Source organism: Neolamprologus multifasciatus, chromosome 20 (assembly GCF_963576455.1).
Source record: "Neolamprologus multifasciatus chromosome 20, fNeoMul1.2, whole genome shotgun sequence".
NCBI lineage: Eukaryota > Metazoa > Chordata > Actinopteri > Cichliformes > Cichlidae > Neolamprologus > Neolamprologus multifasciatus.
This window is the reverse complement of record NC_140458.1, coordinates 33,517,069-33,542,218: the sequence shown is the minus strand read 5'-3', so window position 1 is coordinate 33,542,218 and position 25,150 is coordinate 33,517,069. Positions and strand designations below refer to the sequence as shown.

General features: G+C 41.2%; 1 protein-coding gene across 3 annotated transcripts in view; it reads right to left on the bottom strand.

Moving 5' to 3' along the window:
* Positions 1-646: 646 nt before the first annotated feature.
* l1cama (L1 cell adhesion molecule, paralog a) overlaps positions 647-25,150 on the bottom strand; it is a 47,318-nt gene continuing 22,814 nt past the window's right edge. For 2 of the 3 annotated variants that reach the window (XM_085146892.1, XM_085146893.1), the window contains exons 3-28: positions 21,805-21,907; positions 21,142-21,344; positions 17,880-18,002; positions 17,410-17,580; positions 16,289-16,403; positions 15,819-16,003; positions 12,829-12,960; positions 12,603-12,749; positions 12,403-12,514; positions 11,893-12,056; positions 11,624-11,783; positions 11,362-11,486; positions 11,093-11,194; positions 9,003-9,200; positions 8,844-8,914; positions 8,524-8,749; positions 8,293-8,408; positions 6,286-6,502; positions 5,931-6,053; positions 5,493-5,669; positions 5,293-5,406; positions 5,002-5,151; positions 4,453-4,584; positions 3,190-3,262; positions 3,016-3,027; positions 647-2,686 (exon numbers count right to left, since the gene is read on the bottom strand). In XM_085146892.1, the coding sequence (XP_085003018.1) occupies positions 2,425-2,686; positions 3,016-3,027; positions 3,190-3,262; positions 4,453-4,584; positions 5,002-5,151; positions 5,293-5,406; positions 5,493-5,669; positions 5,931-6,053; positions 6,286-6,502; positions 8,293-8,408; positions 8,524-8,749; positions 8,844-8,914; positions 9,003-9,200; positions 11,093-11,194; positions 11,362-11,486; positions 11,624-11,783; positions 11,893-12,056; positions 12,403-12,514; positions 12,603-12,749; positions 12,829-12,960; positions 15,819-16,003; positions 16,289-16,403; positions 17,410-17,580; positions 17,880-18,002; positions 21,142-21,344; positions 21,805-21,907 (3,713 nt within the window). In that variant the 3' untranslated portion in view covers positions 647-2,424. The remainder of the gene's footprint in view (positions 2,687-3,015; positions 3,028-3,189; positions 3,263-4,452; positions 4,585-5,001; positions 5,152-5,292; positions 5,407-5,492; positions 5,670-5,930; positions 6,054-6,285; positions 6,503-8,292; positions 8,409-8,523; positions 8,750-8,843; positions 8,915-9,002; positions 9,201-11,092; positions 11,195-11,361; positions 11,487-11,623; positions 11,784-11,892; positions 12,057-12,402; positions 12,515-12,602; positions 12,750-12,828; positions 12,961-15,818; positions 16,004-16,288; positions 16,404-17,409; positions 17,581-17,879; positions 18,003-21,141; positions 21,345-21,804; positions 21,908-25,150) is intronic. The other variant, XM_085146894.1, reaches the window with a different exon arrangement.

Genomic DNA, 25,150 nt, shown 5'->3' with positions numbered 1-25,150 from the left:
AGCAGCGCACACCCCCTGGCCTCCCGTGCCCCTTCTGTTTCGTCTTACTTCCACTTAAAATGTCTGTTTTTGAGTCCTAGAGAAGCTTCTCTACACAAACCAATTCATTTTCAATCGATTTTTCTTCTTTAGCTATATAAAAAAAGAAAGAACAACCACAGTGAGAAAGCAAAGGCCAGCATCCCCAGGTTTCCCCTACAAAACATGAAAAGCAAAGAGTGAGCGGCAGTCGAGTGAGTATCTGTGTGTGTACACTCATTCCTCATTCAGAGCTAACATTTGCCCCCAAACACTGACACACAGTTGTTTAGCAGCAGATAGTTGAGTTAGAATATTGGCATATCTTGCGTCATTCGTCGCTCCTGTATGAAAATAGATTTTTTTTTAAAAGCTTTATTTGTCCTGAGTGTGTCTGTTTAACCAACAACAGGGAGCTTACACAAACCTCCTTCAGTGCCACTGGCCTCTTTAGACATCTCATATTCTACCTGGGAGGCTACGGTTGATATTTGGCCAGTGGCGAGCTTTTGTTTGAGAAGGGAGAGTATCGCGTTTAAGTGTTCCCTGTGGCTCACTGCATTTCTGCCCCGCACAACTTCATCAGACAAAAACTCCACAGATATTCACTGCACTGCATTGCTGGATGATTAAGGGCACGAGCGCAATCCTAGCTTAAATTGTAATGTAACTACTTTCACTAAGTGACACTAAATTGACTCTTTTTTTTCCCGTTTTTCAAATTTCGATATGTTTGCAAAAACATCTACATAACAATGTGATTTTTTTTTTCCTTTTTTATTTTTTTCTCCTTTATTCAACTATGGAGTATGTTTTTGCTACACCCAAATCTCACTGTGATCGTTTGTCGACGACAGAAAAGTCTGAATTCATAGCAAGAGTACAGAGAAGGAAAAAAAACTACAATTTGCAACATTTTAAAATTAAGTGAAGTGGCTTTAAACCTGCACATTTTTCACATTTTCATATCAAACATGGTTCTGTAAGGGTTGTATTTACATTCAGAGGGAAAACAAATGGTCCCGGCTCTTCCTGTGACTTTACTCTCCTTTTACCTTTTTAGCTCGGATTATTTTCAGAAGCAAGTAAATACAGTGTCTGCCTAACCCTGAAAGGAATACATTCTCTGTTTGATATAAACAACTATTTTTTAACCTTTATCATATATCAAATGGCAGCCTTTACAACTGTCAACAATATCAGCTTGCATTGAGGAAGGTTTGAAAATAAAACTTGAGAGAGTGTTCGCGCGCTAGACGCCACCCTCTTATCTGAAATATACATAAATACTGCACCTCAGTTTGTTTAGTATGAGATGAGCAGGTATGAAAGGTTGTTAATTAGAGACAATGTTTTAATACAGCGTAGAAAGAGACAAAGACAGCGATACAGAAAACTACACATAGGTCTCGACACACAAAAAAATTACAACATCGTTTTCAAAAATGACATTACACTTCTGGTGGGAAGGCGAGAGAGTAATGACATCAATCTGGTGCTTTAAGCAGACCCAGCAGGCACAGGAACTTATAAGGATCTATAATACTGTAATATGGCTAAATAGATAAGTGTAGATGCAGCTATATACACCAGATGCTACTCAGCATTTTCACAGCAAGTTCCACTTAATGCATCCAAATAGTAAGAAACTTGGCTTCACTTGATTTCGCTGAAAACATGTTAATCTATGAAATGTGCCGTAGCTTTTTATATAAATAGTATAGAAAACAATGTGAAAAATGATTACGTAACAAAAGATGACACAACAACAACAACAGCAACAAAAAAAAATGATGTTTGGTATTCAAACACGCTTGTAAAATGAAAAAAATGTCACTGGCAAGTACAATCGGAGACATTAAATGGCAATTAGACAGACAAAATCATGTGGGAAGTACATCAAACATGATTCATATCTAAGATTCAAGATTTTTTTTTTACAGCAGCATTAGCTGTCTTGTTCCCTACACTGGGTTCTACCATCATCCTTTACTTTTAATGCACTACTCTGCATCTTTACATGACCATACCTACACCCCCTGATATTTCTAACTGTACAACATTCTGTCTTTATGCATCTGCGCTGTTGTTTGCTGAGAGAACGAAAGAGGAGCGAGAGAAATGAATGTTAGTCGTTTTCATTAGTTGTAAACTGCACAGGAAAATGAAGGGAGGTCAAAGGGCATGTTCATGTCAGTCGGGCTTATATCGCAATTGCTGTCCACTACTTTGGACACTCCTTTGGTCAATATAGTCTAGTCAATCAGATGGCTGCCAGGGACATCTGAATATGATTGTTTATTAGTCGTCGAAGTACAGATCAGCAAGTCAGTAGGGAACAGGAGCATATGGGCACATACGTGTTGACATATTTTGGTCTGATGGTCCCCGGTGGATGTGTGGGGGTTAATCGAGGATGGTGACTGAGTTGGGCACGCCATTGGTGGCGGGAGAGAAGGTAGAGGGGTTCAGCGGGGCGTTCTCCGGCAGGCCGTGGAAACCTTCTGGACCGCCACTGGGACGACTGATCTGGCTGGCCAGAGACTCATCCATGTTGAGCTCTGTGGTCATGGCGCTGCTGCCATTGAAGTCGAGGTTGTCTTCGCTGTACAGCTTGCTCTTCTCACACAGGGACGGCTGGCTGGCTGTTCGCTTCTCCTCAAGATCACTGCAGCATGAAGAACAGAAGAAATGTTAACATGATACATACGAAAAATGCAGTGCTACATGCCAAAGGTTGAATATTATGTACAAATATTTTAAGTAATTTTTTTAAAAATAGTCGGTTCCAGGTTATAAATCGTGACTATTTGCTTTCTCACATTACAGTGAGGTGAACATTATTGGGTTTTGAACTGTTGAGCATAATGCAATCGGTAAACAAATATATTACATTAAAATTAGTCTGAATGTTTATGGGAAGGCAGAAGGTAAGTGAGGCATTGGCAGAGGTCAAAATTAAGTGGGTTAAGGATATTAAATCATATCGCAGCATACCTTTCTAGAGATCTGCATAACAGGGGCAGGCATTAGGGAGGAGAGGGACAATGAAAGGAACAGAGAGGGTTAGGAAAACCAAGCAGTGCTGAGGGAATCAGGGCTGTGTTAGAAATCAATGTGCAGAAACGTAACAAAGCATTCAAGGAAACAGCATAAATTCAGATGACACACCTGTACTCTCCGAAAGTTTCATCCTTCATGGGCCGAGCTTCCGAGTCCATTGGGCCCTCCTCTTTATCTTTCACTGAGAATGTGAAGACAGATTTCATTATAGTCAGATTTTAATCTGGTTTCTATCTAAAGCCACTGTAAGTCTCAGATCTCAACAGTGAAGTTTTATTAAAAAGCAAGATAACATCAAGGCTGCTTAGGTGGAGCAAAAAAGCTGGACTATCTGTAGATAGTATCAGTTTATCTGTATTATAGCTTTAAGTTCTCACTGGTTTTCTAAAAATATAACAGCCAATTAGAATAGCGGTAGGTATCATCAGATTTATTATTTGGTTTGTCTTCACTTCTCTCTCATGTGAAAATTGCTAAAAGTCTGTTTTTTAATTAAGGGCACAAGCGCAATCCTAGCTTAAATTGTAATGTAACTACTTTCACTAAGTGACACTAAATTGACTCTTTTTTTTTTCCCGTTTTCAAATTTCGATATGTTTGCAAAAACATCTACATAACAATGTGATTTGTTTTTTCCTTTTTTATTTTTTTCTCCTTTATTCAACTATGGAGTATGTTTTTGCTACACCCAAATCTCACTGTGATCGTTTGTCGACGACAGAAAAGTCTGAATTCATAGCAATAGTACAGAGAAGGAAAAAAACTACAATTTGCAACATTTTAAAATTAAGTGAAGTGGCTTTAAACCTGCACATTTTTCACATTTTCATATCAAACATGGTTCTGTAAATATCAAGTAAATACAGTGTCTGCCTAACCCTGAAAGGAATACATTCTCTGTTTGATATAAACAACTATTTTTTTAACCACCTGTTTTTTTTTCCAGTCAGACATGGACCATTATTTTACGTTTTTTGGCTTTTTCAGAAAGAGCCAGAGATTATTGCTTACTGTCAAAGCAAGGAAGTGTAAGCTTAGAGGTCTGTCTCATGTTTGACATGACAGCTGCATGAGGAAGCAGGTTGAGTGAAATGGGACAGATATTTACAGTTGGAAACACTGTTCAGATCAGAAAGTTACACGCAAGAACACGCAATATTCTCCCCAGTCAATATAATATATTTACTGTGGTGCAGTAAGTGTTTCGCTTCTTTTTCTACAGCAGCGTCGGACAGCTTTATGGCTCCAGACTGGCCAGCATTGCCCACACAAAACTTGTGTGGACTTTTAAAAAAGGGAGAATGTCTGCTCATCAAGCTTCAGTTTAATAGCTCCTAATATTAAACACTTATCAGGGTTGGTCACACTGACCTGAGTACTTTCCCCCTTTACTCCTCTTAATGAAGCAGAGGATGAGCAGGATCAGCAACAACAGCCCGATGGCGCTCACAACGCCAATGAACCAGCCCTGTGTTGCAAAGCTTGGCTGCATCTCTGTTACTCCTTAAGAGAGGAAAAAAGATGGTGGTGGAAAAAGGAGTTAGAGCTTTTTTTGGTAACAGGAAGCAGGAATGAAATACACGGCAAACGGGAAGTATGAGACAGATAGGGAGACCAAGATAAAAGAAGGAGTAGAATCTAGAGCAAAGGAGACAGATCATTATGTATTCTGACAGGCTGCCATTTCACCAGGGAACCAAAGAATACAGCAAAATACAGCAAACAAACACAAGTAATGGATCATTTCATATGGCTAACCAAGCTCTCTTTTCACAAAAGTCTTTGAAAGCACTTCACAGGCAGAGAAAGAACTGCAAGACACTCTCTGTAGGATCAGGCTTTATATTTTTAGCTGCGGGAAACCCAGAGGAGAGAGCAGTAGGGATAAAAGGAAAGAGGATGAATGAAGGCTCATAGTACCTGTTCCTTCTGTCTCGATTCCAGTCTTGAAGAAGGTCGTGTTGTTGTAGATAAATTGGAAAGAATAATAGGAGCCAGGAGTCAAGCCCTGGATCTGGTAGAAAGACTGAGAGGAGTTCACCTTCTCTGTCGTCTTCCATTTATTGCCATCTGCAGAAGCACAGCAAGAAACCTGTGTCTTTTTCTTTTCTTGTTCGGGATTGTGTAGCTACTCCCACAAGGTAATAATCCTTTTAAAAGGTTGAATGCAAAGATGCGTAACTTATGCACAGATTAGTGTGACTATTATACCGTTCTTGTTGCGGTATTGGATCTGGAAGCCAACATTCCTGCGTCTCTTTTCTGGTACCCAGCTAAAGTTCACTGCGTTTTCCCCCACAGACAGGCTGATGTTCATAGGAACTACTGTAATGCATTCAGACAAGTGCAAATCAAATTTTTTGTTCAATTTAATAGCTTTTACATATTAAAAGACTGAATCGGCTTTATACCTCCATCCAGCATAGTGGCACCCTTCATCGTTGTAGGTACTCCATCCCCAGCAGCAGTCCGCCCCCTGAGGTAGAAACGGTAGTGGCTCTTATGGTCCAGGTTCTTCAGGGTGATGTGGGTGACTGTGGGGTCATCTATTGTCTCCACCTGCATGGGGCTGTCATCACTCTCTGTAACTGACCACAGCAGTGCCGAAAAACCATTTAATCACTTTTTGGTTGTCAACACATGTATGGATAATGTATTGTTCATGGTGACAAGTAACTGACTGATAAGCTCATTAGGATGCTTTCCTTTTGACATTTTTAGCACTATTGATTTCACTGGAGATGCATTGCTCGTTTTTCCGATGTCTGATTGCAGAGAAGAACTTCCAACTTGAAGGATTTTACTCAATGTTCACTTTGCTGGCAAGGTTGAAATAGACACATGCTCACTCTGTTGGTACTGCAGCAGATATCCAATAAGCACTCCATTGGGCTGGCCAGGAGGTGTCCAGTGGAGGGTCATTTCTGTCTCTGATGGGCTGTCTAGGGTCAGGGTCAAGGGAGGACCAGGGACTAGCAGAAATACAAAAAATGCATGATGATAATGTACTTAGTAATATCTATCATCACATCACTCTATCATCACCCCTTGCTACCAGTCTCATTTCTTTTTTCTTCATGCCTATAGTTCTCCCTCTCCCTTTGCCATGTTTCTTGACCTCTTATTTTTATCATCTGCAATAAAACATCTTTAACCACTTCGTCATAGCCTTATTTCTAGCCTCTTTAACCCATTTATTCTCACCTCCCTCTGGAGTCTCAAAGGGCAGCGCCTCAGAGAAGGGTCCTTCTCCCTTTATGTTGTATACGGTCACCTTAAGGGTGTAGTTGGAGAACGGCCTCAGATCACTGATCACCTTCTTCTTCTCGTTGGGCTCCGTTTTCACCACCACAGTGCTTTCTAACTCTTGTGCCCTGCGGCCTCGGTGGTGGCTCCTATGCACTTTCCTGGTATAGTGGATCTGGCAAAAGAGGACATCACAAATGAGGATTTATTTTTTCATTTATATTTGGAAAATTACAGTTTATCTCAATTGCTCAGGCACATTTCTTTGAACAGTTTTGAAGTTATGTCTGTGAAGGTTCTCAATCATCAAGGAGCTTGCAAAGAAAAGCGTCTGGACTTCTTTAAGTTACTTGAAGACGTTTCACCTTCATCCAAGAAGCTTCTTCAGTTCTAAGGTCAAATGGTGGAGAGTCCCAGATATAAACCTAGTGGGAGTTTCCCCCCACAGAGGGACAAAAGGACCCCCTGATGATCCTCTAATCGCCTGAGCCAAGGTGTGAAACTGGGTGTGGGTCCCAATCAGCCAGAGTTTCGGGTGAGCTCATTGTGAAACCTGGCCCCACCTTATCATGCGAATTCCTGTGGGCGTTAAGGCGTCTGGGGAGGGAACTCAAAACTGGATTATAGATGGCAGAGAGTTGGTGTCGTAAACCACCGCCTCTGTTCAAAGATGGTCGCTGGACATAGATGCTTCTTTCAAAGTTTTTTAAGTTTTGAAGTCACTGAATCTGAAGATGAATCTCCCAAAACAGCTCAGTTTGGCAGGATAACAAATGATAAACATCCTCTGTTCTTTCTTGTTCTTTCAGGCACTTACAAGTCACCACAGTGGATCATCTCCCTTTATCTCATCGTATCCTTACCACCCTCTTCATGTCCTTCTTCACCTCATCCTTGATGGTCTTCCTCTTTTTTTCCTGCCTGGCAGCTTTATTTAATAAATCCACTCCTTTCTCTGCACATGTCCTCACTATCTCAGTCTTTCCTCTCTAGCTTTGTGTCCAAACCTGAGCCGTTGCTCTGATGTTCTCATTTCTAACCCCGTACGTCCTGATCGCTCCTAACCAAATTCTTTTTGTTAGAAGGACAGTTTCCAAATCATCCATCACAGCAGGTCTCACTGCCATCTTGTAGACCTTCCCTTTCACACTTGCTGCTATCCTTGTGTCACAAATTACCCTGACACTCCACCCTGCCTGCACTCTCTTCTTCCCTCTCATGTGCTCTGTCCTTTGCTTTGGATGGTTGGCCACAGGTATTGAAACTTCTTCTCCTTGCTTCACCACCACACATCCTTATTTCTCTCTAACATTGTTGCGATCAATTTAAAAAAACATATTATCCAGTACTCATACTCATGGCTTACACCAACAGATTTGGACATTTATATGGAGTATTCTGCACGGATGATTTACATGCCAACATATTTTGGAGGCAAAAACTATCTGGATGATAGAAATGTGACCTATCTGGAACACAAGGACATATACAATAATTAAATCTCAAAGCTGGGATGAGACAATTGTTTAAGTGTTCTGAAACATTTGAAAGACCTGACAAAGAAAACAAAATGCTGTTCATGATGCTCGTCATCCTTTCGACAGGTTTAGCTCTCATTCATTAACTGAGCCCAAGCAAATGAGGAAAACTGTAACATTTATTGCATTTAATTACATTTATATTATGACTCTGTTGATGTTCTCATTTGGCTCTCTAAGACTTTAAAAGCAGGGACGGAGCATTTACTAGAACATGAATCATAAAAAACCAAAATAAAAGGAAAGTTAAGGAGTATTTCTAGAGTGTGAGATAAATTTTGAGGGGGAGAAAGGGCTTTACAACCTTGAAACTACAAAGTACCCTGACGCCACGAAGCTACGATCTGTCTGCCTCCACTTTAAAACCACTCATGTATTATTCATGCATACGTCAGGCCAAACAACAGATGAGATACTAGGGCAGTACCTTGTATCCCAGCAGGTGTCCTCTGACCGTCTCTTTGTCTATAGGTGCCCAGGTCACTTTGATTGTAGTGCTGTTTATTATTTCAACACCCACATCCATCGGGGCCTCTAAAGGAACTGAGCGCCAATGACAGACAGGAAGGAGACGGGTTAGAATGCCAAGTAGAAGAAATCCCAGGAAAAGAAAAGTGTGCTGCTGAAAAAGAAATCGTTTTTTTAAAAAATATAGTACCATCTTCTCCTGAGTAGCCTATGACTGGGTCTGGCTCAGGTCCCCTCCCTATCTCATTGAAAGCCTGAACTTTAATCTCATATGCAGAGAAGTTCCCGACATTGTCAACACGGAAAGGCGGCTCTGTTACGTTTCTCTCGTGCCAGTCGGGCCCACCTCCCACTGCTTGTCTCCACTGCACACAGTACGTGAAGCCAGGTCCGTGGACCTCGGTTTTGTTCATTTTCTGTAAAGACGGGAGCAGCAGCCAAATAAGACCATTTCTCAAATATCATCAGTAACCGCTTTGACCAAATGGTGCATTCAGGTAAGAGATATACCTTCCAGGTGATGACCAGAGTGTTCGGTTCAATGGACTCGCTCTTGACATCTTTAGGGTTATTATCTGGAGCTGGGATTAGCAAACGAGATGGTTTAGTGTTGTTTGGGATTTACTGTGACAGTTCATAAACATATAGCTACAGATCCATGGCTTTTACCTTCAGCAGGTGTGTTGTGTATTCCAGATGGTTTGCTAGGGTCGCTCTTGCCCACATCATTGATGGCAATGATCCGGAAACGGTAGGACATGAAGGGCCACAGGGAGAGAACGGCACGTTCTTTGTTTCCGCTAACTCTGGCCAGCATTTTCCAGACGCTCTCATTCGAACGTTGGTCCTCAAACTCTACCACATACTCTACGACAAAAGTCAAGGAATGATGGAGAAAGGACATTATCCCAAGGAAGTAATGGAAACATAACTAAACACTCAACACTCATAAAGCTGCATTTGTGTCTGTCTTTGTCCCGTCTTTCTCAACTCACACCGAACCGACCACGGCAGATGGCCCCGCCCCTCCCCTGAACCTGGTTCTGCCAGAGGTTTCTTCCTGCTAAAAGGGGAGTTTTTCCTCCCCACTGTCGCCAAAGAGCTTGCTCATAGGGTGTCACCTGATTGTTGGGGTTTTCTCTGTTTTCTTTCTATTATTGTAGAGTCTTTACCTTACAATATAAGCTCCTTGAGGCAACTGTTGTTGTGATTTGGTGCTACATAAATACAACTGAACTGAATTTATTGTACAGCTATAAGCTTTTCTGAGCGATTTGAGCACTCAAACCGTGTGCGTGTCTGTCTTCTTGTGTTTTTGGTTATTGTTGTAGAGACAATCTGTTTACAGGTTGTCATGTTATGTGTCCCGCTTCCCGCACACCCCAAAAGGATGCCACGCTTGCCTAAATCAAGCATTGTGTTTCTAGCAGTTAGAACATATCCAATATGGCAGATGTCCAGCTGTGTGCTTCATGTGAGAAAAAGCAACTGTGGACAATGTCCTGACCTAATTCTTCCATTTTCCCTATTTCTGTGTCTAATCCAATACTCTGAAGTAGGAGAAAGACAGCTGTGTCTGTGCATGTCTGTATGATTGTGTTGTGGGGGTTTTGCAGTGATGAGGATGTGTCCTCCTTCTGGTGACAGAGATAGGCTTAATATGTAGTTTTTAAGGTTAGGTGAAGTATAAGGTTTTGTACATGTCAGTGCTTAAAAGTGTGCAACTATATGTGTTTCAATTCAACTCAATTCAATTCAATTTTATTTATATAGCGCCAAATCACAACAAAAGTCGCCTCAAGGCGCTTCATAGATACAGAGAAAAACCCAACAATCATATGACCCCCTATGAGCAGCACTTTGGTGACAGTGGGAAGGAAAAACTCCCTTTTAACAGGAAGAAACCTCCGGCAGAACCAGGCTCAGGGAGGGGCGGGGCCATCTGCTGCGACCGGTTGGGGTGAGAGAAGGAAGACAGGATAAAGACATGCTGTGGAAGAGAGACAGAGATTAATAACAGATACGATTCAATACAGAGAGGTCTGTTAATACATAGTGAGTGAGAAAGGTGACTGGAAAGGAAAAACTCAATGCATCATGGGAATCCCCCGGCAGCCTACATCTATTGCAGCATAACTAAGGGAGGATTCAGGGTCACCTGGTCCAGCCCTAACTATATGCTTTAGCAAAAAGGAAAGTTTGAAGCCTAATCTTAAAAGTAGAGATAGTGTCTGTCTCCTGAATCCAAACTGGAAGCTGGTTCCACAGAAGAGGGGCCTGAAAACTGAAGGCTCTGCCTCCCATTCTACTTTTAAATACTCTAGGAACAACAAGTAGGCCTGCAGAGCGAGAGCGAAGTGCTCTAATAGGGTGATATGGTACTACAAGGTCATTAAGATAAGATGGGGCCTGATTATTTAAGACCTTGTATGTGAGGAGCAGGATTTTGAATTCAATTCTGGATTTAACAGGAAGCCAAAACAGGAGAAATATGCTCTCTCTTTCTAGTCCCTGTCAGGACTCTTGCTGCAGCATTTTGGATTAGCTGAAGGCTTTTCAGTGAGTTTTTTGGACATCCTGATAATAATGAATTGCAGTAGTCCAGCCTGGAAGTAATAAATGCATGAACTAGAGAAGCTGCAGAGAGGCGTGTAAGACTGCAACTCTGCTTCCTGGTCCCAACTCTGGATAGTCATATTTTGAGGGGTTTAATAAATTTGTCCATATTTCTAGAAATGAGAGCTGTGTTTGTACTGCACCTGTCACTGGGCCGTTGTGGTCATCTCCAGGAGTCCAGCTGAGGGTGACAGTACGATCCTTAGGATCAGAGATCTGTAGGAGGATGGGAGGGTCTGGACGATCTGACAGGGGACATCAGTATTATTACTAGCATGACTACCTATGCACTACATGCACAATAAAGGTTTTAAAGGAGTTTGTTTCTTGTGGGGGTGGAGTTTATAACTACAGAATGATTTTAAGCCTGTTGTTTACAGGGTTTGTGGTCATATGTGGTCAGTGGTCTTACCCCATAAGGTGAGGGTACCCCTGGCTTCTGCTACATCCAGTTTTGTGATGATCTCACAGGTGTACACGCCCTCATCATCTGGCTGCACATTAGTTATTTTGAGATCCGGTCCTTCCATTGTATACCTGAGGAAATACAGTCATCGTCATCATGAATTACAATTTATTATCATCATCCTTCCCCTCTAACTCTTCATTCCCCGCCCCAACAAACATGATTTCCAAAATGATCCTCTTTATTTTCAGATATCAAAATGTCTCACTTTTCATCACTGTTGGAATCAGCCAGCTTCTGGTTGTTCTTTCTCCACTGAATGAAAGGAGGGTCGAGTCTGGGGTCAACGAGGCCCGTGCAGGTGAAAATGGCTCTCTCTCCAGCCCGGACCTTCAGAGCCTGTGGGGGTGACTGAATCACGGTCCTATCTGCAGAAGAAAGCAAACAATACAATGCTGAGACAAGCTGCAGGAGGTACAAGTAATAAATAAAGTTGCCAAGAGTTACTATGTCTCTAAGCATGTGAGAGTCACTGACTGAATATTTCCAGCTCAACACTGATTGACAAATTGGAATTTGGCACAGTGCAGGTGTAGATCCCGTCATCGCCGTGGGTGACGTTAGCGATCTCGAGCCACCCGTTGCTGAGAGGGTTAACTCTGCGATCTGCTAGAAGGAAGGAGCTGCCGTTGTTTCTTTCCCTGTGAAACGCACACACACACACACACACTCATCAATTTAAAAACCAACACACACATCAGAAATTTGGCGGGTGATTTTCTTTTTTTTAAAAAAGGGGTTTTCAGCAACTGCAGCGGCTGATAAATTTAATAACTTAAAAGCCACTTTTCCTGTCTTACTACGAGGAGCAAAGCCTGATTGGATATTTGCCACACTGACAGAATTCCCAGTCACAGCCCAGATGTAACAACACTTAGCTGTTAATTTATGCACATGAAGACCTACCCACGCAATAATATCACCTTTTTAGAATGTTTTAATAGGAAAATCTGCCAGCAAACGATGGAATATGCAACACCGCCTCACCATATCACTTTTGGTTTAGGAGAGCCAAAGGTCTCACACTCCAGTAAAGCCTTCTGGCCCTCTGTATACGCATATGTATTCCCATCATCGGTGAGGATCTGGGGAGGCAGCTCTGAAACATCCCACAAAGACAAATGAGATACACAGAGAACAAACTCAAAATCCAGTTAAACAAACAGCACGTAACGACTAGCACTCACCGATGACATAAACATTGGTGTTTGTGAGGATGGCTCCATGTTTATTGGAGGCCCGACACTGATAGATGGCAGTGTCTCCAAAGTTCACATCCTCTAGGATCAGAGATCCGCTTGCTGTCAGAGTACGCCTAGGGTCCTTATCAACTCCTGTTAAAGAGTACACGCTGTCAGTACATCTTAAGTGCCAGGAGATGGTGGTGGCGCATGTTAAGGTGTGTGCACTGACCTGAGATGGGGACTCCGTTGATGGTCCAGCTGATGAGAGGAGAGGGAATGCCATCTGCCTGACAGTCTAATCTGACTGTCTCACCTGGGGCATATAGCTGACTGACCGGCTCCTTGATCCAATAAGGTGCAGCTGCAAGTGACAGAATATATCAGTCCCGAATAGTACAAGCAAAATACTATAAGACTGAGTTTGTACTACCTACAAATCAACAAAAGCACAAAAAAATGAAGCAAGTGATCACAACACTGCTCTTTGTCAAAATTGTTGATTGAAAAAAGGTCATGGAGGGAGCTTCACAACACACTTTTTTAAATATAAAACCCTATGACATCACAAAGAGGCCATACACTTATGCAAAATCACACACTGCATGAATATATCTTAAAATCACAAGTTTTTACAACTTAGAGAAGACTTCTTCAAATCCTGCTTCAAACATATGGTTTAAAATAATTAAATACAGCATTTTAGTATGTAATGGTTCAAGGTAATAGGGCAAAGCTCAGGACCACATGAATTAGGAAAAAGCTTTAATTTCCATCTCCCAACTTTTCAAGCAATATATCAGTCATGTTTTAGCTCTTTAACAGTGTTGGGGAGTAACGGAATACATGTACCGCCGTTACGTATTTAAAATACAAAATATGAGTAACTGTATTCCGTTACAGTTACCGTTTAAAAAGGTGGCATTTAGAATACAGTTACTTTGTTGAAATAAATGGATTACACGGCGGTACTTCCCTGTTTCATACTGTGGCGGGTCAGGACTGTTTGGGTTTTGTTTGACAGCTACGTTCTGTTGTTCCAGGCGGCAGCGTTACGGTTGTCAGGGTTACAGGGTGACGCTCTCTCTCTCTGCGCGTTTCCTGGGCGAGAGAGCGCCTTTTGTTGTTGTTGTTGTGCTAAGCTAATAGGCAGAATGCTACAAGTATAGCTCTAAAGAATGTAGCATGTAGCAAAGAATGTAGCATCATGGGCAGTGTAGTCCGTGCTGCAGGGAGAATGGACTGCCATACCCGTTATGTGTCTGTGAGCGCGAGGAGGGAGAAAAAGGAAAAGTACGAGCTGTCATCGAGCAGAAACGGGAGCTGGAAGCATGTAAATATAATAATAACCACTGCAGCCAAGAAGAGAGCCTGACGAGCCCAGTTGTAAGTAAGCTATTAAGACTCGACTGTACACCGTGTTCGTGTTTTCCTCCAAAAACAATAAGTTCCGTTGGAGCAGCCTTTCAACGCCTCTCTCTGTCTCTCGCAAGCAAAGTTGACCCAGACAACAAAGTAAAGCTAGTTTTCGGCTACGAGCCGACAGGGAACCCGTATTAGCCAGAGGTCCCTTTACTACGGTTCGGAGCCGCGGACCTTCAGTAACAGTAATAAATCACAGCAATATTACATTCATGTAGTTGTAAACAGCATGATAATATATTAACTAATCCAAAGTATTCAGAATACGTTACTCTCATTGAGTAACGTAACGGAATACGTTACAGAATACATTTTGGGGCATGTATTCTGTATTCTGTAATGGAATACATTTTAAAAGTAACCTTCCCAACACTGCTCTTTAAAACATTCATTTTTAATATGGTAAATGGTCTGTATTTGTATAGCGTTTTACTACTCCCTAAGGACCCCAAAGCGCTTTACACCTTCCGATTACAAGGCGAACTCCCAACTCTTGAGCCACGAGCCCCTTAATATCCATTATATGACTTCACAATGACACAAAAAGATTAATACACTAAACTAAATTTCCATATTACCAATGCTGACATCAGCATAAAACCTGAATGTTTTAGCCCTTGGGGGACAGTTGCACACTCTGAGTGCCCTCGTTTATTATTAATTCTGGTTTGGGGGATTGTTTTTGAGTTTTTTAGTTAATTACATTGATGCTTTCAGTTTTTGAATTTCTTGTGCAAAGTGTATGTGTTTTGTTGTGTGTTATCGTTTCCTGGTTTATATTCTGTAACATTTTTTCTCTGCAGCTTGTGTTAGTCTCATTTTCTCCATTAATTTCAGTTGTCCTCTCAAATTGTAAAAAATCCTCCTTGGAAAGCATGAAACGTGAATCCTCCACTCTAAACCGTAAGAGACTAAACTGTTCAGAAGCCATAATCTCTGACAGCATGGGTGTACATAACTATAATTAGCACATCTGTGAAGGTACCATCAATGCCCAGCGATGTTTTTGTGTGACATATGCTGCCACCCAAATAACATCCTCCCCAGAGAAAGCGTTCGGCGATATAAGGCCAAACCACATAACAACAGTCTCTGTGTCTCTGCAGTCTGGACCTGGCATGCATTGCAAACATTTGGCGCATCATTAATTAGTCAGGAGTTGGAAAACATTTTTGTAATTTGCTCAGACTAATTGGTCTCCTCAGTGCCCAAGAGTTTACAGAGTGTTGTTAAAAGACGAGGCGATATAGCATAGTGGTAAACTTTTTTTGAAACATAAAAAAAGCAGCTGTGTTACATTTTTAGGGAATTTTTTTTAAAAAAAATAAGAGGTTGCACTTTAAAATGAGCCCCATTAGTTTCAACATGGAAGTTTACAAAGCAGAGCTATTCTTATGAAAGACACTGAGGAGCTGAGGAAATGGCAGGATCTGGTGTTTCTGCAGTTTGATTGTGTAGTGTGAACCACAAGATGTCTCTGCTTCTGTGGCATCTCTTGTGACTGATGTTATTTTTAACAGGCTCTCACAAACAACCCAAATTTATGGCAGTTCCAAAAAACGTTAGTGAGGGAGGTCTCGGTCTATGCAGCTACCCACAGAAAACCCCCGAAAATATTCTAATGGTCAACAAACCACATCATATATATTGAGATTAAAATATCAACCTAGAAATATGTAATGGAAAATAAAAGCATGCTGTGTGTTTTTTCACTATCTCTCAAGATATATATATGTGTGTATGTGTGTATGTGTGTGTGTGAGGGAATGAGAGTGTAATAGAGAAACGCAAGAGACATACCTTCCACAGTCAACATGTAAATGTGTTTGGTGTTTCCTTGGGAGTTCTCAGCTATACACTGGTATTCGCCGCCGTCACTTTCCGAGATATTAGTGAAGCGCAAGCGGCGGTCAAACATATCTTTGGTGGTCCGAGTTTCTGACAGCTCGCCATCCCTCCTCATCCAGGACACTTCTGGAGTTGGACTAGAAAGGACGACGTGTATGGAGGGATTAAAGAGAAGAGAGAGACAAATAATGAGAGGAAGTGGACATAGAGTAAAGCAAGCAGGCAGAGAGAGAAAGAGAAATGCCGGAAGGAATGATAAGGACCATTAAGACAAGATGGCAGCAGGAAGCAGAGTTGGCAGGAAGAAGCGAAAGACATAATGGAATAATGCGTAGGGTGGGGTGGATGGATGAGAGACAGGTAAGATTGAAGGCTTAAGTTTTCCGATTAAAGGGGTTGGAAGCACACGCTGAGACACTCACAGGCCTTCGACGATGCACTCCAGCTCTAGCATCTGTCCCCTCAGGGCATGGTACGTGCTGTGATGTCCAGTAGGTCTCATCATTTGGGGCCTTCTGTTCCGCAGTACCGAGTTGGCTGGACAAAGAGAGGAGGAACCACAAAGACAAAGAGAAACACTCATACATATGCATGGGTAATTGTTTTAGATTGCTCTGCTGCTGACACAGCAACCACTTTAAAGACTCTGAAGAACACAAGTAGAGATGCAGGGCGTGGATTCATGTTGATAGACTTTATTTTTCTAACAAAACATCATCATCTAGACTCTCGACACACACAGAGGTCTCATGTTAACATGTGCTCATCTTTCTGACCTCTAGTTGGGTCGCACTTGCTGGAAGCCACATCATAGTGTGAGCTGAATCTCATTATAATGTGGGCTGAGCAGAGGAAGACCCCCCGCTGGCTCAGTGGGACCTACTGGATTTGGTCACTGCTTCGGTCAGCACAACATGCCACCACACGGTGATGTGTAGTTTAATTATGTGGCCTCAGCTAATATACTGCATATGACATTTAAATGTAGCATTTATGTCCTTAAGAATGAAAGAAGTTAGATTTTAAGAGGTGTATGAACGTAAACTGGTTATTTTTCAAAACCGCTCCATAACTGAATGACTTTTACAACCATGATACACGCTTGGAGAATAATTTAAACTCCTGTTAAAAGTTCTGAGTGTATCAATAGTTGTAGGATTCAAGGAACGCTGGTACAGATACGCCAGATTTCCAGACATTAGGCCAGACTGCCTGGCATCCTCTGATTTATTTTCTATCTAGCACCACAGTGAGACTCACATTTACTCTTCTGAAAGACATGTTTCAACCACAGAGAAGCCATCGAATCGATTACCTGATGATCAATTGTTGTTTTGTTGTTTCTGATCCTGTTTTACACACAATCAGAAAATCACCAATCTGAACTAAATTGCCTTGAATTTTCTTATTCCTTAAGACCTTGACTTTTTATTTTGGTTTAAGTTTTGAATAAAGCTGTTGTTAACTGGAACCCACCCTTAATTCAGGCTAGATCAGCTTAATCTGAGTCAGATGAGTTTAGATAATCTTCAACAAAACTCACAATGGGTGACTTTCAGAGAGGTGGGCTCCTTTGCCAGAATCGTGCGTGTTGCCAGGTACTGGACATTGCACGTGTAGTCATCCCTGCTGTCCGAACTTTCCAGATTGGCAAAGTACAGATTGCCGTCCTTCCCCACCATCACCCGCTTACTAAGCTCGATATGACGCAACCCTGAAAGAAGTAAAAGAAGGAGTGAGAAAAATGTTGACAAAATGATTGAAACTGCTTAAAAGAAATGGAAAAAATGACAATAACAGAGGGGCAGGAGATACAGATGCAACAGGATGAGAGGAACTGAAAAATGTAGATCCTGCATGGATTGTAAAAAAGCACTAGTTGCAGAAATGTTGATGTCTCGATGCAGAAATAAATTGCTAACTTGCTTTCTCTGAAGTGGTAAATGCACAACAAAATCTTGGAGACAGGAAGCATTTAATGGAAGCAGAGAGATGGAGTGATAATGTACTCACTTAAGTCCATCCAGTGAATGATAGGCTCCATAGAACTTTGTGGGGGGTTACACTTCAGAATAAAACTTTTTCCCTCGTCAGCCGTCTCATCAACCTTTTTATCTTTCTGCTGGGAGGGGGGAACTTAAAGGGAGGCAAGAGAGAAAAAAGGTCTTAGTAAACACGTAGGTGATGGACGAGCTCATATAGACGTTCAACGAGACAATCTTACAATTGAATTGTGCGGGTCAGTCGCACTCCAAAGGCAAAATCAGCTTCACTGTACACGTGTAAAACAATATTATATTCCAGGAAATACTGTAATTTTATATGAGCTGGTGTTGATCATAAAGAGCTGGTCCTAGTGATAAAGTTCTCACAGGTTCAGGCTTGGAAGGATCACTTGAATATATGAATTTATCTTCATGTCAACGTGTAATTTTTGACGCTGTCAACTTGCAACAACAACAAATATAAACATTACTTTACTATATTTGATTATTTATAAGTGCTGTGTATCCCAGGCATATGATATTGCTGCAGGTGAGAGGATGAGTCATGCTTCATTCTTGTGAGGTGAGGTTTGTGCAGCGTGTTTCAGGCTGTAGTGTCCGTAGTAGTAAATGACACGCTGTTCATCATTTGGCTTATATGCAAAACATTGATATGCATAAATTAGAAACATTTTTGTTTTGGAAGTTGTACTCAGTTATATGTCAGATGCATTCTTTTAATTATAAAAAATACTTGATTTTAAATGTTGGTTTTTAAAAGTACATCATGTTAAAAACACAAATAAACTGATATGTAGTAAACTTTCTCTTATTAGAGTGTCCTTGTTTTCAATGGAATTTTACACATTTGATGTGAAACATGACCAACTATCCCAGGACAATGTGCTCCTTATCTGTGTGTGAAAATAGAGACATTTTCCAAATTGGTAAAAACAAAACAAGTTTACAGGTGGAAGTAGTTGGTGATTGTAAAAATCATTCTGTGATGGCTCTAACAGGAAAAAAAAATGATGGTTCCCTTCAAAGCTGTGAATGAATGCATAGCAACATTTTACATCCTATTTCAAATCATGACACAGCTACAGAAATAATAATTAAAACTAATGTTTAACAGACAAACTATAGCAGTGTCGGTGCATGAGCCAAGCAGATTAAGAGTTTTGAAATTTAAAGGAAAGTAATTCTAAAGATTTTGTGAGATTGATCTCTGGAAAGGAGTGTTGCAAACGAGCTCGTGGTGTTATGATCACTGCCTGTTGCCTATTTTCCAGCTGCTCAAATAAGCAGAAAACATCCTGCTCATTGTCAACACTGTCAGCTGAGAGCTGGCTATGAAGCAGTCCAGTAATCTGTCCGGCATGTTTATTAAGACAAATTTCACTTCTTTCCTTCCCCCACAAACATTCTTTTTTTACTGTGTGAACTTTAAGGTCACGATTAAAGTGGACCACGTCTCACATCCACTGACAGGCCTAAAAAATTAAGCTGCTGGGCAGATTCTCACACAAGACCATATATGTAGTCGAGCTGATAAAACGCCCTTGGTTATTTCAGTATGTGGGTAACATAGCATGCAAATTGAGATTAAGGACTTCTTAGCACAAGAGTTGCATTAATAACAGCAAAGAGAGATTCTCTACTGTCAGAAACATTTCTAAAAACAGGCCTATTGGGTATAACACGTGGAGAGCGTATTGTGGGGCTTCAATAAGTTATCTTGTTTATTAGGATTATGGATTCTCAACTGTTGTGCCTACATGCTTACAACCATTTTCTTCCACTTATTCACTTCTTGGTCATCAAGTGAGAGGTGGGATGCGCCTTGAACAGGTAGGCGGTCTGTTGGAGGGCTAACACAGACAGACAACCATTCACACTCACACTATGAGCAATTTAGATTTACCAATCACCAAACTATACATGACTGTGGGAGGAGTCTGTTAGACCAGTGGTCCCCAACCCCCGGGCCTCGGACCCGTACCGGTCCGTGAGTCGTTTGGTACCGGGCCGCGAGAGTTGAGGGTCAGGTGTGAAATGTATAGTTTTCAGGGTTTTTATCGGTTTTCGGCGTTATTTTGTTATCGTTTTTATCGTTTACTCGGTTTTCCTGGGTCTTTTCACGTGTGTTATGAATAAATCTTCTTTTTTTCGGTACCGGTACTAGTTTTATTTTGTTGTATTTATCCGCGACACCTTAAAGGCCGGTCCGTGAAAATATTGTCGGGCATAAACCGGTCCGTGGCGCAAAAAAGGTTGGAGACCGCTGAGTTAGACAACAGTGCGAACCACCATGCCACTGTAGTGCTGTGTGTACATGCATTTAATTAGTCTTCACATAACTATAATTTGTCTGTGCTACTATTAGATTGCAGTCTGGTGTGTTGATTGTTGTACATCTATCTATGTAAAAGTGGTATAATATGTGTTATCGATGTATCTATTGAGATCAATAGAGTTACAATTTTTCTAGTAACATTTGCTCTTCAGCTGATGTGCATCAGTTTTCTTCTGCTGTTATGCAACACTAAAAATCCTGACTTCTGACGATTCTACAAAAACAGAAACAGAACCATTGTTTGTTTTATTTTTGTCTTGTAAAAGACTTAATTTGTGAGCGATACATGTTTGCTTTCCCTCCTCCCATCCGTTGATAACCTCACAGGAGCTACTGAAGAGTGCTTCTTCACATGACATCAACTCAAGAGCGTTTCTGGGGAAACCGTTGTCAGGGAAACTGTGGAGGGATGAGGTCGTCCAGGAGAGAGCCAGTCACTCAGGTAGATGGATGTGCAGAGGTTCTCTTTACTTTTGCTCAGGGGTCCCCATGTATGTGTGTGGATGATTGTGTATATGATTATCACGTTATTGCGTCTAATTATGTTCCAGGTGGCAATACTCTTAACTCTCAGTGTGAGCCCCATCTGCTAACAGATGAGCGCTGTATAAAGCAGGAAAAGCACTGTCTCCATTCACAGCTTTTTAAATCAACCATATATAAATCAACAAATACCGCAGCTTGCTTCAAAACTGAACCTTGAAGGCGTTTATAGGAGAGCTAACAGGAAATGACATTTAAGAGATTTGTAATTCCTCTGGTGCGATGCAGTTTGCTCTTTAGCATAGAGATGTTTTATATCTTTGATAGTATTTCAATGATGTTGTTCTTGCCTCGAGGGCAAGGACACACAATGACAAATTGGGGCAAATATTTCACGGCTATATCTTTCAACAAGCGGTCGGTGGTTCACGAGTCGTCAACGTGCTCTTACCGTCCGTGTTCAGTATGGCCTCGTTAGACACAGCTGTCCCCAGCTCATTGGATGCGTAGCAAACGTATTTGCCTTTGTACTTGTTCAGCGTGTCCATGGTGTTGCTAAGTGTGTAGAATGCGAATGAGCCAGAGCTTTCAGAGACCTTCAGCTCCGGGTCACTGCCTGGGTCAAAGTCTTCCCCGTCCTTTGCCCATCGGAAGCTAAAACAAAAAACAGAAGAGAATGAATGATTCTTCTTTCAAATATTCTGTCCCTTTGATGACACAAATAGGGTGTCCTCACATGTTGCTTAATTTAGGGTACAAATGAATAGCTGCAAAATTTACACAAGATGTCCCAGTCAGACTTAGAACTCGTGCTATAATTGTGATATTCATCTTTTCCTCGGCAATCGGAGCACTTTTCCACTTCAGAGCAGCTAAGACACTTTGAAAATATTGCTCGAGGGCTTAATGACATTTATCCCCAAATGGAACAAGAAATCTGACTAGGAGAAGCTTTGCTCTCATGTAATGCTAATATGTAGATGTCAGCTGAACAAGGAGACGGAAGGTCACCGTTCCAGATAACCAATAGTTGGTCTCCCCTGTGAATAATATAGCATTTTCATTCTTAATCAAACCATGATCTTTATGTTTGTGCGTGTGTGTGTTGACTAACATGGGCGAAGGGTTGCCAGAGGCTTCACAGTTCATGACGAAGTCTTCAGTGCTAAATACGGTGACAGACTCCGGCTGTGTTTTGATCACTGGAGGCCTCTTGACTGCACACATCAAAAGTCATAGTTAGTCGAGTCACAACACAGACGTGTAAATGCACACACCCCAAACTGACTTGCAGGCTTTGCTTTGTTAAATTCACATGATGAGTGTCCATGATGCATGCTGCTAAATCTCTAGCTTTAACACACAGATTGCGTAAGACGCATCTCAGGCTCAAAGCAAATAGCACAGAATAACCAGAGACACCACTTATTTCCATATTTTAACAGCTGCAGATAAATATATAGTCAATATCTTTTAAAAAAGAGTCCCCTGAGATGGAGATGAAATGTAGGCCAAGGGAAAGAGTAAGAGCAAGAGAGCAGGAGGAATAAATGGGTTGAGATGAGAGAAAATTGATACAGCATAATGTAAGAGGAAGAGTTCATATAAAAGAGGTATATAGCACAGTGTCCCCTGTGAGACTGAGACTGAGAGAGGGAGGAAAAAGTGGGCTTGGAAATGAAGCAGGGATTTTTTAAAGACCAAATGAACAGGTTTGCCTTTCTTTATCATCGCTGTGCACAGCAGCCATAAAGCACGTGCGGCATTTACATATGCACAAAAAAACAACTTGCTGTCTAAAAATGTCTTTTACATATGTTATAAACCACAGTACTGTGTTATATAGTTTAATTTAAATTTAAATGTTTTTCTCATATCATATCTTCAGGAACTATTCACACTGTTCTTCTTTGCAGTGGATCAGAAGCCACAGCTTGATACTTGTGAGTTGACTTTAAAGGAAAGAGGCAGCGCTGCAGCCAGAGATAAATTTATATTATGTAGGTAAATGGGTAAAGGAAGGCACAGGACAGAGGGGGGGCGCGGTAGATGAGAAAAAGGCGATGAAGATGGAGAGCTGAGCAGACAGCGGAGATAGATGAATGTGCAGCAAAGAGAGAGCACATGCAGTGCGGCAGAAAAACTGAGCAAAAAGACGCAGAGACAGAGAGGGAACAAAACAAACAAGGGGCAAGTTTGCAGAGATTTGGAAAGAGACGGATAGGGAGACTGCAGCAATTTAATGAAAGAATTCCCAGTGATGCAGGGAAATAAGCCCATTTCCTCAGCTGATCAAATTGAAGTTTGGGCTGCGGGCGTTGCTCCATTATTGGCAGAAGAGGAGGAGAGGAGCTGGTGCTTAGTGCTTTAACTCCTCTTTATTTCCTCGCGTCTTTGATCTGACAGCCCCGCTGCCTCCTAACCGACAGCAGCTCTTCAAACTTCCTCCTCCCTTCTCCTGCAGGAATTCCACCTACCGGGAGCCAATGAGGCTAAACACATATACACACCCCAACCTAACGCAGGTGCTTGTTGAAAATAAAACACACACGTCCTCACATGCGATCACAAACGCAGGATAAACACAGACACTAGCAGCATAACAGGGCACACAGATGCCAGGACTCATTTAAGTTCAGCACTGAAGTATATTTTGTTTGATGCGTGTTGGATGGAAAACAAAAAACATGCTAATAAAATTAAATGTACGTTTAAAGTGTTTTGCAAGTAAACATTGCCAGCATCCACATTAAGACATCAATAATGTAAAAGCCCGTTACGATCTCTTATTGCGGTCTGTTAGTCCACAGTGGTGGGCAGAGTCAAGGAAATGAAGAAATATTTTTAAATTATAGATAGATAGATAGATAGTAGATAGATAGATAAGATTGATAGATATAGAGATTGATAGATATAGAGATTGATAGATAGATAGAGAGATTGATAGATAGAGAGATAGAGATATAGAGATATATAGAGAGAGATATAGAGATATTAGAGAGATAGAGATAGCTAGATAGATAGAGAGATAGATATAGAGAGAGCGATTAGATAGATAGAGAAGATAGATTATAGAGATCGATAGATAGATAGAGATAGATAGATCGATAGATATAGATAGATAGATAGATAGATAGATAGATAGATATAGAGATTGATAGATAGAGATATAGAGATATATATATAGAGAGAGATAGAGATATAGAGAGATATAGAGAGATATAGAGATAGATATAGAGATCGATAGATAGATAGATAGATAGATAGAGAGATTGATAGATAGAGAGATTGGTAGATATAGAGATAGATAGATATAGAGATTGATAGATAGAGAGATAGATAGAGAGATAGAGATATATAGAGAGAGATAGATAGAGATATAGAGAGATAGATAGATATAGAGATAGATAGATAGAGAGATAGATAGATAGATAGATAGATAGATAGATAGATAGATAGCATTGAATAGTATTTATCACATATGAACATTGCAGCAGTATAATATCTCCTTTAATAGGGCGTATAGGTTTTAACCCTTGTTTCCTTGACACAGATCCTAAGGTATGCCATTTATTGATCCTAATCATTCATTCTCAGTGACTCTTATTGACATGGCACAGGCTTCTTAATTGAAAGGCACCAGACACCTTGACCTTTTGCATCTCTGACCTGTTCCTCCCTCCTCCTTATCCTCCTCACCATCATCCTCCCTTCATCCCTTCAACCCTCTCACCTCGCTGTCACCTAGCCTCCTCGGGGACCCATATGGGTAGATTTAATGCATTCATCAGCATTTGAAGGATGGCAATGTGTTTGTACACAGGCACTTTTGAAATTAGTGTAGGCGGCTGTGACTCACTGCAAGTAGTCTTAGATAAAGAGTTAACAACAAAAGCAGCAGTGGAGGAAATATCATCTCTCTGTCTCTCTGCTGGAGCTTTGTGGGCAGGTTGACAGCAGCAGAGAAGATGAAGATCAATTTCCCCGTGGGGCCACAAACTCAGCTGTATTTCTAATGCCCACATATTACATCGAGGAGGTGAGTGAGGATAAACATCACTGGATTTTTTGTTGTATAACTCAACTGTTGATTGAATTACTCCCCAATCAGATTCTGGTTCGCACCATAGAAACCAGATCAATAGTAGGACTAATCAATACAGTAGGGGAGGATCAACTGCAAAGCAATTAGACGCCACACAGGCACAAAGGAGACCTAACCAAAGAAACCCCAGCTCTAAATACTAGTGTTCTGTTATGTATTTACAGCATAACGAAGCTCTGTAACACTGAGGAAAGAGAAACGCGTGTTCATTCAGCTCATTTGCACTAATTAATCATGATAAAGGATTATTATTAGAGCCCTTTGATGAAGCAACAATGTAATTACCACAACAAATAGATCTTTGAACCACATGGAAGCCTTCACAACCCACTAATAGGAATATTATGAATCAGTA